Source organism: Amphiura filiformis, chromosome 8 (assembly GCF_039555335.1).
Source record: "Amphiura filiformis chromosome 8, Afil_fr2py, whole genome shotgun sequence".
NCBI lineage: Eukaryota > Metazoa > Echinodermata > Ophiuroidea > Amphilepidida > Amphiuridae > Amphiura > Amphiura filiformis.
The window spans coordinates 26,291,781-26,308,178 of NC_092635.1; the positions used below are offsets into that span (position 1 = coordinate 26,291,781).

Sequence of the window (16,398 nt, forward strand, 5' to 3'; positions counted from 1 at the left end):
CGTGGTCTAGTGACTCTAGTCCATGGTTAGGCTAAAATGGACTTGCTGACATTGTGTCACCAAGTAGGACACCAATGCTCTTGCTACAGGTTATCTGGTTCTGTGTGTATTATCCTCTCCCCCCCTCAATAACTTGGAAATGTATTGTTCTAGCTAGCCATAAATGTGTGTCATCAATTTTTGCCTGTCGCCAAGATGCCTGTGCACATTAACAAAACTCAGAAATACTCTACAACATGTGGCTGAGATATCAAAAAGGATCTTCAAATTCTATTCCACCTTGAGGCAGTACTATCAAATTCTTAGTCCAAAAATTGTGTCTCCAAAACTGAACCATTTTGACGAACATCACCTCTATTTGGACCACAATGGCCTCATCCTAATGGCATAGTTCAATAACCTCATTTAAACAATCATAGTGAAAAATTTGACCTGAAGTTGCGGAGTATGAGCTTTTGTACCCAAATTTTCAAAGGTCGTTCAATGAATGTATTGGGGTTAAAGAATTGTGCCCTGATAGATGAGCATATTGTAAAATCCTAGTGTATGAACAATCGGTAGTCTGTGCTATAGACTACGTACCTAGTATATTATCCATAGAGAGAGAAACTACTGGGCCACACTCTCACCAGTCCGGTCCGACTGCCTGATCAGGAAGCACTGCCGAATCAGGCAGTATGTTGCCGAGTCAGGCAGTATGGTATCCCACAATGCATTGCTCTATTTCAAATAGAGCATCTTTTAATATACCGTTATTTCTTGGTTTAGAGTAAAGAAGTAGGTAAAATATATACAATTATGAATGAATGTACAATTAATAGTAATTTTTCATCAATTTTAGTTAAAATAAAGTTAATTTGCATATTTAAATCAAATTTTTAAAAAACCGTTAGAAATTGTTTTGTTATTTAAATTATTTTCTCCGGTGGAATTTTTTTTAGCCGGTGAAAAATTGTCAACTTACATGCAGCTCATGTGTGTCAAAGTAAAATTTCCCCCGATCTTTTATAAAATCACCATGAACAATTTAGTCCTTAGTCTGTCGAATTCGGAAGGGTTACCAAAGCCTGTGTTGCCTAACTCGGCAACATGCTGCCTGATTCGGCAGTACTTCCTGATCAGGCAGTCAGACCGGATTGCTCACAGAAACCAGAATGGTTACTCACCGTTTCGCATCAATGTTGCGGCAAACTTTACCACTCCGTCACTCGTCCCCCCTCAATCCTGAGTAGTCTTTGACAAAGACTAGTTCTGATCATGCAGTATTAAAGTTTTCTGCATCTGTTTAATATAGCATCATCTTTTCCCACCCAAAATATTTGTGATAAGTGATAACCCTGAATGTGGTCCAATTTCATTTAACATGATTAAAACATGACAGTCAGCGGTGTCAACGACTCCATTTTGTGAACATTGATGATAAGTCGGACTATGCAATTATTTCATTCATGCACTTGATGAATGCAGCAAATTTGGTTCCAATTTCCTATTCTAAAAATGCCACTGATTCATAATCAAACCATAGGCCTCCCGATTCCCGGGTCCATTCCAAGAGATGTCCTTATATTATTGATTCAAAAAAATAGACACTACATGGTGCAATATTTATACTACAGTTTGATCAGCTCGTAATCGGTGGGAATTGTTAGGCTTTTACAACCATGCCGAAAAGTGGACCCATAAATGAGTGATATTGTTGACTTGTCTGGTCTATATTGTGCGTCTTTAGTGTAGACAAAGTATATGACTTAGATAATAATTTGTGGTACTTCTGGCGTGTTGTCACAAGACAGTTCTCGAAATAAAATATATTGATATTAATCCGCAATGTTATCAGGCCTATTATGAGCTGATCAAACTATACAAGACTACACAGTTGAAACATATTCTAAATTCTAATCTTATTTCATTCTTAAAACACCCTAATTTTTTTAAATTTTGCTACCGGTTCTGACTGTTGGAAGGAAACCACACAGAAGATGCAGATGTATCATTGTTACCCAGAACTATCAGTTCTGACTGCTGCCACAAAATATTTTGCTCCCCATTCTATTTGACCTGGTTACCATGACTACTGAATCCACAAAATATTGTCGTCTCATATATTTGTTGATAAAAACCCTATTATGTGGCATCAACTAATATAGGCCTACTTGTTAAAATCATGATGATGTCCTTCCTCGGGACTTCAAATTTCAATCATGTTTAATATAGATTCCTCTTCAAATTTTGGATATTGAAATAATTTTTAAAAAGTGCAAACATTTTTAAAACTATGTCAACTGAAAAACTTGTGTAACCTACTCCTCTGTTTATTCAACTCTTATTGCTTCTGTCACTTAAAAATGATGAAATCCTAAAGAATACCCTGCATACCTTGCACGTTAAGTTATTAACTCATCCTAAGGACAGGGTCAGACTTTATCATCCAACCATACTGTGACAAGAAAAATACCGTCCACAATTTCATCTCATATATCTGAACCGGTTCAAGCGTGAAGGAATCAAATCCAATGGCTGCCTTGTGTTGTGTGATTGCTGCTCTTTGGGTGTGCAGTTTATATCGTTCTTAGGTACTGAGGACACATACTCTCTTGAGGTTGAGGTAAAAGAGTGACAATCTCACTTTCCAAAAGAGTGAGAAGTGAGAAGAGTCAAAACAACTCTTTCAGCATGATGTCCCTTAAACATCATACCTTGAAAATGGTTTTCACTCTTTTACGAGTGGATTTTATCTCTTTAAGGGAGTGATTTTCACTCTTTTAGGAGTGGTTTGTACTCTTTTAGGAGTGATTTAACTCTTTTAGGAATGATTTGAACTCTTTTAGGAGTGATTTTCAATCCCTTTGAAGTGGTTTTCACTCTTCTCGCCGCTTTTGGAGAAGCCACATACTCTCTTGAAGTAAAAGAGTGAACTACTCACTTTCCAAAAGAGTGAGAAGAATAAAAATACTTAATGTATGAATGATAGGGTCATTATTCAAAAAAGCGCAATGTCCCTTATAATATACCTTGGGAAAAGTGGTTTTCGCTCTTAAGGAGTGATTTTCACACCCTTTGGAGTGGTTTTCACTCTTCTCAATCTTTTGGAGAGGGAGTTTTTCACTCTTTAACATTAAGAGAATATTTATCATCTCGACAATTCCAAGATGGTGCAGCATTTGGGGGGTGAGGAGCTACAACAAATCAAAACTGCCCTAAGACCACTAATTTTACAAAATTGCCAGAAATAAACAGAGCTATCTTGAATGGTACCAGTAGAGCTATCTTGAATGGTTTTGATGATTTCTCCAAAAATTTACTATTTTGAAACACATCTAGGTTTAATCATGGGGAGAATCCCAGTCCCACTCCACCCCAAACCCTAGGGAGAAATCATCCACTGGACATTTACCAGTATAAGTATCTCTGAATTTGTGTAGACTTTCTATAACCATTTCATTTTGAAGGCAGCGATCACAGATAACACATTTTTGCGCTTACACAAAATCAGACCTCCCGCTAGTCATCATATTATGTTCCTATACAAAAACCCATTGAATACGTGACCTTACCCAATGAAAGCGTAGTAGATATGGCAGGATGAAACTATAGTGCCTGCCGGGCCCAGGGTTCACTCACAAGTTTTCTTGGTGAATGGAGTTACAAAATTATGACAAGACAAGATAATAATGTCTTACTGAGCTTGCAATCTATCCAGCTTCTTGAGATCTTATATCACGCTAAAACAAAACGTTTTTGATCTTCTACTTCCATGGTTGATCTGAAAGTTGCCATTTTACATAAGGCTCATATTGAAATTCCCTTACACAGGAAGGTGTGTGCCATCCTGCAGCTTTCCTGTGCTAGCCTTCTTTGTTAAAATCCTGGGCAGGGTGTATCACTGATGCATACAATCCATCCATTTTATGACCGAGCTTTCCTGAAGCGCGCGCTTAGCGAGGGGAATCCTGCCTTCTTTCTGTGTGAAAACGTGGTAGGGTATTTCAATATGAGCCCATTCTTTTTATGAATTCCTATTAATGGCTATAATCCATCATAACTCTGAAACCACTGTCCAAAGGGTTTACCTTCATGAGTTTGGAGTGACTAAATGTTAATGAAGTCCTCCCAGATTTGATCTGACTAAAATCACAATTCACATAAAAACTGAGTGCCATTGAAATGCTATGGGTGTCAAGTTGAAATACTATGAGTGTCAAATTGAAATACTATGGGTGTCAAATTGAAATACTATGTCAAATTGAAATACTATGAGTGTCAAATTAAAGTCAAATTGAAATACTATGGGTGTCAAATTGAAATACTATGGGTGTCAAATTGAAGTAGGGGCCTACTATGGGTATCAAATTGAAATACTATCTCTATGGGTGTCAAATTGAAATATTATGGTGTCAAATTGAAATACTATAGGTGTCAAATTGAAATACTCAAATTGAAATACTATGGGTGTCAAATTGAAATACTATGAATGTCAAATTGAAATACTATGGGTGTCAAATTAAAATACTATGGGTGTCAAATTGAAATACTATGGGTGTCAAATTAAAATACTATGGGTGTCAAATTGAAATACTATGGGTGTCAACTTGAAATACTATGGGTGTCAAATTGAAATACTATGGGTGTCAAATTGAAATAATATGAGTGTCAAATTGAAATACTATGGGCATCTTCTTTTGGTGTCTTTTAAAACTTTTAAAACCAATGATAATAAATGAAGGGGAAAACAATAACACAGATGGGGGTCAAAGCAATATTTATTTATAATAGTCCAGTCAAAGTGGGTTTTGACTCACCACTAATTGCAACAGAATTTTTTTCACTCCTATGAATGTCACAGATGTCCCCTGAACAGCATACAAAAAGTATACTAAAATATACTTGGTGGAAAGGTAGTTTTTGGTGGGAAAAGGTCATACAGGGGTCAAATTTCAAAATCATTTTTCCAATCATTTTAAAAACTATACCAAATTATTCCTCTAGTCATAAGGATTCAGAAAAAATATAGTTTGCCATACCTGTGATGTACGGTTCTTGAGTTATAACCAAAAAGGTCAAAGGTCAGATGTTGGGTTCAACCGAGGTCAAAAAACTAAAAATTGTCCGATTTTAACCAAAATGGTCTCAAATTGTTCGGCTTGCAAACATAATTCATTTAAAGAATATTTGCACTGTTTAGGTTGTTTAATTTCATGCGTAACATCGAAAACTAGGTCGGGGTTAATAGAGTTCAATGGTCAATGACCTCTTTTACCTTGCTACCTAGGTAACGAAGCATCCAAGATATGGCAAACTATTCTTATATTGGAGTGTTTTTAAAGGACGAACACATTGAGACCATTTTTAAGGAGATTGGAGCATATTTACGAAGTTGACCCACGTGGAGCCTAAAATTTGACCTTTGACCTTTTTGCTTATAACTTGAGAATGGTACATCACAGATATGACAAACTATACTTTTTCTGAATCCTTAATTAAGAATAGAGGAATGCTTTGGTATAGTTTTTAAAAAGATTAAAGCAATTTTGAAATTTGACCCTTGTATGACCTTTTCCCGCCAAAAACTACCTTTCCACCAAGTATATTTTAGTATATTTTTGGTATGATGTTCAGGGACATCTCGAAAACGTATAAAAGTGAAAAAAATTCTGTTGCAATTAGTGGTGAGTGACACCACTAATTTGTTTAGATTGACTGGACTATAAGTGTTTTAGTGCAAGCATACCTTGTTCACCTTGTGGAAGGACATCTTGAGCTACAACCTGAAAGAAAAGAAAGTCAAGAAAAATATTACAAGTAAAAAATACCTCGAAAATTAACATTTAAACAATCGTACAATCTTTATAATGGAAGGTTCATAGCCATGTTTAAGGAATTTTTTTTAAATTAAGCTCATTTATTTGAATTTTTTCTATAAAAGGACTTGATCCCACAAAAATGTGGTAAGGCTACGAAAAAAAAAAACCCTGTTCTACGGGCCCGACCGACCCAGATTAATAAATTGGGGAAAAATTTTTTCCTGTACAAAGGAATGACGACCCAAATTTCGGATATTTCAGAAACAAATTTTTTTTCGTATTTTCTCGAATTGCAAATTATTTATAGATTTTGATGATTTTTTTGGGTCACTTAAAAAAAAAAAAGGTTGACCGACCGACCCTACTTGAAAGGTCCGTCCGCCCGTAGAACAGGGTTTCTTTTTTTCGTTGCCCAATGGACCCTTTGTGAACTGGACCTACATCAGCAATGTCTAGCCTGGGCATCTAGCAAATAACTATATCACCAAGCTTGTAAAAACCCTAGTCATTCTATCCTAAAAATTATGTCTCCTTATAAGTTTACATATCCTAAATTATATCTGGGAACAATTTAATACAATTTACGTAATGACTAATAATACAAGCTCATGATGAAAAATAATATTTCACTTCCAGAGTGCTGAAAGTAAGTTTTTAATATGCCTATTGTAATAAAAGTAAGCAATTAACACTGAATAATGGTGCTTTTTCTCTTGCATAAAAGTCAAACCTATTTAAGAATGGTAACAAGAAAAGATGCTGGGATATGAATGCATTAGTCAAGATCCTTGGCACGTCAATGTCTGAAATGATCCAGCAGTTTATGTAAGTACCGGTATATAGAGGTGATCGATATGACTTTGCATGTCCACCATCTTGTACTTGTAGGTGCATGCCTTTTTTGGGTGTCTTTAGCCCGAGCCTTCAGCATTCGATCCTTTATGCATGTACAGACAAAAAACAATGCACAATAACAGTTGTGATGTGCTGCATACTAGTGGAATATACCATAAAAATATGGCTTTAATTTAGGCCCATGTCACAGGGGAAGTTGCCCGAAGTTGTCCAAAATTGTCAAAATTGACCAAAGTTGTGCAAATTTTGCAAAACTGCTCAAAGTTGTCATTTGAATTTTTGACAATTTTGTGCAAGTTTGCATTAACATTGAGTAATTTTGCGCAAATGTATGCAACTTTAAGGAACACTGAGTAACTTGGTGCATCTTTACGCAACTTAATGCAACGTTGATGACCTTTTGTGCAACTTTGAACAATTTTGCGCAACTTTGAACAATTTTGCACAATTTTACATAACTTTGAGGAACTTTGTGCAATTTTTAAAATTTTTATGTAACTCAGTTCGAGGAACTTTGTGCAACTTTGCAAATTTTACGTAACTTTGAGGAACTTTGCACAACTTAATGCAACTTTGGTAATTTTTGACAATTTTGAACAACTTTGGACAACTTCCCCTGTGACATTTATTTCACCCATAGCAAGCTTAACAGATAAGGTCAAGAAAGAGTATGAGTGACAAGATATGATAGGATTTTTCTCAAAGTTTAAGGACGTCTTTCACTACTCATCTTGTCTGTACTGACTAATACCTCATTAACGCTTCCTATTTATAACACAACACCACATAATGATATGATCCAGATTTCCTAATGACCAACTTCTGACATATGATCACATTATTAGTTTTACTCGACAAAAATGGGAAAGCTAAGATCCTTTTGTCATCAAAACATAACAAATCTTTGGCACAGTGAACCTTCAACATAGCAAATCTTTGGCACAGTGAACCTTCAACATAGCAAATCTTTGGCACAGTGAACCTTCAACATAGCAAATCTTTGGCACAGTGAACCTTCAACATAGCAAATCTTTGGCAAACCATCAACAAAGCAAATCTTTTGCAAACCATCAACATAGCAAATCTTTAACATAGCAAACCTTCAACATAGCAAATCTTTGACATAGCAAACCTGTGGACCTTCAACATATCAAATCTTTGGCATAGTGAACCTTCAACATAGCAAATCTTTGGCAAACCATCAACAAAGCAAATCTTTTGCAAACCATCAACATAGCAAATCTTTAACATAGCAAACCTTCAACATAGCAAATCTTTGACATAGCAAACCTTCAACAAAGCAAATCTTTGACATAGCAAACCTTCAACATAGCAAATATTTGACATATAGCAAAACCTTCAACATAGCAAATCTTTGACATAGCAAACCTTCAACATAGCAAATCTTTGACATAGCAAACCTTCAACATAGCAAATCTTTGGCAAACCTTCAACATAGCAAATCTTTGGCAAACCTTCAACATAGCAAATCTTTGGCAAACCTTCAACATAGCAAATCTCTAACATAGCAAACCTTCAACATAGCAAATCTTTGGCATAGTGAACCTTCAACATAGCAAATCTGTGGCATAGCAAACCTTCAACAAGCAAATCTTTGACATAGTGAACCTTCAACAAAGCAAATCTTTGACATAGTGAACCTTCAACATAGCAAATCTTTGGCAGAGTGAACCTTCGACAAAACAAATCTTTGGCATAGCAAACCTTCAACAAAACAAATCTTTGGCATAGCAAACCTTCAACAAAGCAAATCTTTGGCACAGTGAACCTTCAACATAGCAAATATTTGACATAGCAAACTTCAACAAAGCAAATCTTTGACATAGCAAACCTTCAACAAAACAAATCTTTGGCATAGCAAACCTTCAACATAGCAAATCTTTGGCACAGTGAACCTTCAACATAGCAAATCTTTGGCACAGTGAACCTTCAACATAGCAAATCTTTGGCACAGTGAACCTTCAACATAGCAAATCTTTCAAATAGCAATCCTTCAACATAGCAAATCTTTGACATCACAAACCTTGCATCTTTGACATAACAAACTTTCAACATAGCAAATCTTTGACATAGCAAACCTTCAACAATGCAAATCTTTGGCATAGTGAACCTTCAACATTTTGTCATCAAAACAGCAAATCGTTGGCACATGTGAGCCTTCAATATCTTTGGCAGAGTGAACCTTCAGCAAAGCAAATCTTTAAAACATAGTGAACCTTTAACATAGCAAATCTTTGGCATAGTGAACCTTCAACATAAGATATCATATGACATAGCAAACCTTCAACATAGCAAATCTTTGGCATAGCAAACCTTCAACATAGCAAATCTTTGGCATAGCAAACCTTCAACATTGCAGGTTGACACCATATAAAAGACTCAACAATGAAGGTAGTTGAAGTAAGCTACATGTATGATATAGTTCCCGGTATCAGCTAAATCAGAGTCTACCATTCATGCTATATGCTATGTCTATCGGGTATCTATCATACCATTTCTTGTCTTGATAACATCCTGTTTTTTACTTGATAACACAATAAATCAACAAATGCCAGACAAAAATATTGACATTGTTTGCAATTTAATTGTTTAAATTTCATGAAGTTTAAATAAAGCAAGGTATAGGTAATGCATTGTCTTCTTTGGTGAGTTTATTGGGCTAGTACTAGGCCCATCAAAATATGGGGAAAAATATGTGGCAAACAGGTAAGTGGCAAAACTGTGAATATTTATTCTCTGTTAATGGAGTATTTTCGTGATGCTTGCATTCTCTTTTATGACATATTTTCAATATCCATGAAAAAAGCTTATTCCCAAATTTTCAATTGATTCCGATTTATCCGAGTTATCTCCCCATCTACAAATGATAATGTATAAAATAACATAAATGTTCTTTTTTTCAACAGACTTTTTGACAGACTCTAAAATATGCAAAAATAGATTTGTGTTTGTTGTTGTTTTCATTTGTTATAAAAATTCACAAATTTGCCTGTTTGAAATTCATACCACACAACTCTGATATTAAAAAATCCGCGCCTGACAAAAGTCTCGATAAATCATCGTTAAAATACAACTTGTATAGCACTAGTACAATAACAGTGCTGTGCAACTCCAACTTGGTTAGAATATTATCTCTTCAGGCACACCCAAATGAAGTCTTGAGTCACACAATCCTCAGGCATGTCTGGCTTAGTGAATAAAATGTGATAATTTTTCCTTGGCTAGCACCACCTCATTAAGACAGTGACTGAATCCATGGTACCTGAAATGGGTCTGAATTCCCTTATTGGGCTTCATTGTGGTTCGTATGTTTTACAAGCCTTGCCCTAGCTTTGTAAGCTTGTGTGAAAACTTCCATGCACCAAGGAGGTTGACCCTAGCCACAAAAGACAATTCCAAGAGGCTAGCAGTGGTGTGTGCAAAGGGGGGGCAGCCCCCCACTTTCGGGGGAAATTCGGGGGAAATCAGTCATTCCGCTCGTTTACACTATTAATCAGACTCCATTCGGGGAAACTGAACAACCTGCCCCCCCCACTTTCAATGGCGACGCCACTGGAGGCTAGAATTCAATTCCTGGGATAACTAAACTATAGGCCCTATTATTTTAAAGATCAAGCTATGTCTTTACAAATTGTTGTTTGCATAAAATATTTTGCAGGTATCACAACAATTTGGAGACAATTTACTTAAACAATTTGAGTGCACATTTTTCACTCCAAGATCCTAAAAATAAGTGGCACCCACTATGAATTAACAAAAACAGAAGATATATCCATTAAGTATCATTTATGCATGTTGTAAACCATTTAGACCTACCAAATCCTACATGTATTTGACGTAATCATTTTGGAATCCTACATGTAGTTCACCTTTTACAAGTTTATTTCACCTCAATTGGTCTTCCTGTTTCAAGTTGAAAACTTCCTGTGAATCTATCCTAACAAGTGACGAAAACTGAATTTGATCAGATGTGCATATGTGACAACAAGACTGATCAAGCTAATAGAGGGACTTTGGTTTCCTTTTTCTATAATTTGCTATCAGGCTTTGCCGTTTGAGGAGAGCTAGAGCGATTGCTCCCCATCACTCCCTCAAATAAAGCCCAGGAGAGCTTTTTATTGCTCTCCTACCTTTGGTGTAACAATAATATACAGTACAGTAAAAATGCTCTCCTAGTGCTCTCCTGTAGCACTCAAGGAGAACGATTATTTAAGCTTTTTTTCAAATGGCAAAGCCTGCACTATATCGTCAAAATTAAAGCTGATTTCTTCAAATTTGAGTGAGCTGCGTGCATTACTGCATAAATTAGCAAGGTGCACAAAAATCAACTTCAAAGAGGGAATTTTCCCGGGACATGGTCCATCCAATCACTTTGATACAGGTGTATGCCATTACAAATCAACTATACCAGCAGTGAATGGTACACTCTAAATTACAGGGATTTAAATTCAAATCCAAAAGACTGTAGTTAGGGACCAATCAATATAGGATTAAAATAAATCTTTACAAAGTTTTATAAATTTCAGTCCCACAGGGATTTAAAAATGCAAGTCCATTGGATTTAATATTCAAGTCCTTTAAGATTTACTTTTAAGCATATCTGGGATTTATTTCAAAATAATATAAATCTTTATGGGGATTTAAATATCGATATTAAATACAAGTCTGTGTGACTTAATTCTTATCAAGCAATACGTCTATTCACGGCAGTAATACCAAGTCAGGACTACTTCTTTCATAAAGTTCAAGCAATAGTCTGCAGTGCCAGTGATAATTCCAGTGTCTCTGCAGTGGCCGAGTGTGATCCTTCATGGAAATAAGCTTACCCATTTATAAATTATATTATGTGTATAGGTAAGCTTATATAGCAGAAGCACAGACTACTACATGTGTATCTCGGCGATTGAAGATAATGTTCACATTGGCCCTTCGTGCACAACAATGTAAGCTTTCTCATGGAAGTTATAGTCACTGACATTGGCAATTACAGCATCTGGGATGCCATTCTGCAAAACAAATCGTCCATATCACTTCATTCATTCGCTCGCCACACACGAAATCGCAAAAGAAAGATGGCGGCTGAGCAGTCCAGGAAAGCGTTTCGACTTGATCACGTGCACACACCATCGCGTTGTGATTGGTTTACTGTTTAAATCTTTCGAAAGATTTAAAAATAGATTTTCTTTTTGCCGATCCCAAAGAAAATTTAAATCAAACCCCGCGTAAAATAAATCTTAAAGACTTAAAACATTTCAAGTCTCAACTAAGATTTAAATTTTAAGTCTTTCTAATTTAGAGTGTAGGGGCATGCCAGGTATATCATCTAGATTTTTTCTCATAGAACATAAGGGCAAACTTGTCACATACTATTTGAATGACATTTTGACATTGAATAATATTTAGTATATAACCTTTTTATTAAAATTTCAAAATTTAGCATTTGAGGTCATATTTGTTCACTTCATAAAAGCAGTTGCTGTTTTAGCTCATACAGATATAAACTTTCCAATTACAAGAAATAGAGAATAAAGCTGTTGAAAATTATTGAATTGAGAAAAAATTTGACCCAAGGAATTTTTATTTAGACATTAAACCTATTAATTACCAAGGGGAAAATAATAATTTATTCCATAAAATTTGGGTTTCCAATGGGATTGCACCTGCCTAATTTGGGTGCAGTTAAAGCCCATTCAGCTACCCAAGCAGAAGTGTAAAAAAAAATAAAAATTGTGTATAATTTGCTTAATTAAAAATGAAGGTATGTTATTATCATTTGGGGTTTTGGAAAAAGTGGGCAAAAAAAGATAAAACAGCAGTATCGACAAAGTTGAAGCCTGTTCCGTATTTGGGCCATTTGCATTTTTAAAAAAAGTACATATTTATAAAGCGCTTTATGCTGTAAGCATGATTATTAAAAAGCTAACTAAACCCCAGAAAAGTAGCTGAAAAGTGGTTGATAGACTGGTGACTAGGTTTCCCAGAATTGTAGATGAAAGGAAATTGTTAATTTGCAGTACCCTAGATGAGTAGATCTTCAAAAGAAGAACTATCCAACCACTTGAAAAAATAAATGGTCTATGTTGAAACTGATTGAGCAATTAATTATGTGTTATTTTCTTTGACAAAAAAAGAGATGTTGGACAAATACCAACCTTAATGTAATGGCAAGTTAATGGAAGTATCATTAGGGCATCTATTTTGGAATATATAAACAACGACCAACCATCCTGCCGAGAATGGCACCCTTCTTTAACATTTGGGGTAAACGTCACTAATATATTAGTGAGTGATGATAGGAAGGTGCCCAGGCAACACAAAAAGGAGATGGTGGATGAATAATACTTTCAAATCCTAATTCTGTAAGCCCATGCAGCTGCAAAGTCAAGTCACTTCAAAGTGTTGATTTAATATTAATATTACTTATTAAGGGTTGGAATATGAAATCATAGGAAGTACAATCAGCTTGTTGAGATATACACAAATTAATGTGCAATGATTCCTTCTTGGTAAAACTATACTCAGGCATGAGACTGCACTTTCTTAAAAAAACTGAAAATGCGCGTAAAATTGAGCAAAAAGTACCAAAAACAGGCTAAAATAGTAAATTTGCGGACATTTTGACTAAAAACTGAATTCAGTTTTATAACTGAAATTCTCATGCCTGTATACTCCATCCACATTACATTTCAGAACATTCTCATTCAAATGATTCCATTTGTTAGTAGAAGCAAAAAGGTCAGATCAGATGAGATTCAATTCTTCTTTACTTGCAATTGTATCAAAATTAGACCAGATAATATTACAACATCCATTACAGGAATACTATTCTTTCGAACTCACAACTCAGTATATCTTACAAAACATAGGCCTAGGCCTAGTCCAGGATAAAAGGTTTGTGACGCCAAGTGTGTTGCCTAGCCCATATCAAATGTAGACATTATACCAATAGGAGCCATAGGGGTTTATTCAATAGGTTTAAGGAACTTAAGGGTGCATGCATGGGCATATGGTTCAAAAAGTTCAGAATTTCCACTTTGTGGAATGACCTACAATTTTCAATTTGAGAGTTAATTTTCACTCTGAAAAAGAATGTTCCCTCGTAAAGTTAGCAACATAACAAATTATTAGCAGTCTTAGATGAAAATAAAATTCTGACTTCAAAGCGGTCTTCAAAGTTGATAATAAATGTACTGCAAATGGGAATTACTTCAGGAAAAAAAAACACCCTTAATTGCAGCAGCCATTAAGACCCGGTCACTAACTGTGAGGTCTATGGCAACGCAGCAGGGGGAACATAGCGTACCGGCTGACCCAGAACAGATTGGTCAGTTTTCACGGATTGTGTGGTCTTTGGTTAGGTATAGAAAATACCACAAGTTCAAAGTTTCTCAGGAGTTCCATCATATTGTGTGTAAAAATAAACAGTAACTCTTTCTAAAGGTCAGACTTACACATATCCACTTATTAGTTAATTAATTTCAGAAATAATTATGCAATTATGTATGTATATAATTTCCTGTAATAGTAATACATTATTTCCTGTTGAATCAGTATCGGCACTTAAGTGTAGCAGGATTTCAACTTTAAAATACAGAAATATTTTTCATCTGGATCTTTATAGTGCATGTGACATTAGGCACAGTCGCATGGAGGGCTTTTTACAACATGGTCTTGTTTGTCCCCAAATTTATGCCCAAGAAATCTAGGTGACATCGTATGCTCGTAGCAAGCAGGGCGCCCCACTTTTTTGCACTTTGTGCAATTTTTGCACTTTTTTGAACATTTTGTCAGCTTCGCGTAACTTTGGGCACCCCACTTTTTATCACCTTGCTACTAGCTTGTGACATCGCAATATTTGGGGGTCATTATTTGGGAGATCACAGACCCAGAATTGAATTTTACTCCTTTAAGGGTATACAATGTATTGTTGGTCGAAGCAGCAAAAAAAATGTAGTTCACAGCATCTTGCGAATGGTAGTGAGCTTTAGCAAAAATTGCATTGCTCAATTCATAACGAGCGTGTAGAATAATTCAAATTAAATATCACAGATATACTTTTGTAGGTCCTGTGGTTCTTGAGTTATGTTGTAAAGAGGGCTGAAACAACAACACTTTTGTAAAGCGTACATAACTCATTAACAACAATAAATTAAGCAAGTTTTCAAAGTATATGATTTGTAGAATGAACTTTTGCAAAACACCAAAATGTTATTTTTCAATAATATATTGATTCAGATAATGAAATAAATAATGACTTGCTTGTAATATTTGAATACTTACCAATGCAGCAGAGAATATGAGAAATATACATTGTAAACTGAATTCCATGATGTGAAGGTTTATAGACTAAATCTGAAATGAAAAAAAAATAAATAAAAATGTTATTTCAAAAGTACACTATTTTAGTGTAGTTTGATTTTTGCTATACGGTCTATGCACAGGGATTCACTCGCATACGGTACTTAAAGTGGTACACTGGTACCCATGCTTGTCACAGCATTTCAAAATTTGACCCTAAATGGCATATACCGTACAAGGCTAGCAAATTTTACAATCTAGCAAAATGGAAATCATTGATTTTACTGTAGAAACCAAATGGTGAGCCTCATCAACCCCCCTGAGCGCGAAGGATGGATCTACTATATGCTTAGGTCGTTTGGGCGTAAACATGCACATTTTTTGTGAAGGATAAAAAAAATCTTAGGGAGGGGGTGGTACAACCCTTCCTTCCTAGTTCTAGGGAACAGATAATGGAAAAAATCAATTTGACAAATTGACTCAGTCTTGTTGTTTGCATAGGCATAAATTCTGTGGGGATGGGTGATCAATTCCCCCAATGTTGACACCTGTATGTGCATGGGTTTCTGACCAAATAGCCTAAAACGAGCTTGTTTGCGCTCTTTGCACAAACTTATTCCACCTTTGCACCATATTCCACCATGTTAGCAAAATTTGGCAAATTTTTTTGCAATATGACCCATTTGTACCATAAACCTATTCTGTCGCCAAAGGGCACTGGATTCACTATACTTTTACCCCCCCCCCCCCTGTCAAAAAGAAATCTATGCCACTGGTTGCTTGATTCTCTCATAGACCCTGGAAGATTTTGTTCAGGGTCTAGGATTCCCTCACATTTATGAAAAGGGCAGCTGTGAAACAAATAGGGATTCATATTACTGATCTTCAGCAAGGCAGATGAGAAAACCACAACATCAAGAAAACAATATTTGTCAGCTTTGAGACCAGGGTTTTGAGCACGGTACATGTAGAGACAACCTGAGCAAAAGTCTCTTATATATTAAACATGATAAACAGTGACATACCAAAAAGGAGCAGATTGTGCAACTTCTGGGCATCTCCACAGGTAGGAGAGAGGATGCAAGATTAACTAAACACAAGGCACTGTGGGTGTATATAGGTAATATGCAAGAGACTTGTCCTCAGCAGGACAAGGTCAGACAACTGTGTGGGTATAGTGTCAGCATGACTGGAACATTCACACCAATTGGGTCCCCTTTGGCAGAGCAAAGGGCCCTTTATAACGCTATAGCCCACCGCTACTTGTCACCAATCGGGTGCTTTATAGCATACGAGGGGTCCCAGGTTCAAATCCAGAGGCTAACAAACTTTTGTTCATCTTCTCTCTTTATTCCTTCTATGCTTTCCAAAAGGCCGAAAATGCTAGTGTTTGCTGCATGAATGGTCTGAGTTTGTCCTGAGT

General features: G+C 35.9%; 1 protein-coding gene across 1 annotated transcript in view; it reads right to left on the reverse strand.

Moving 5' to 3' along the window:
• Positions 1-16,398, reverse strand: part of LOC140158870 (SPARC-like) — a 49,029-nt gene that overhangs the window by 24,037 nt on the left and 8,594 nt on the right. Inside the window, exons 2-3 of the mRNA XM_072182128.1 lie at positions 14,958-15,029; positions 5,729-5,765 (exon numbers count right to left, since the gene is read on the reverse strand). Of these exons, the coding sequence (XP_072038229.1) occupies positions 5,729-5,765; positions 14,958-15,005 (85 nt within the window). The 5' untranslated portion in view covers positions 15,006-15,029. The remainder of the gene's footprint in view (positions 1-5,728; positions 5,766-14,957; positions 15,030-16,398) is intronic.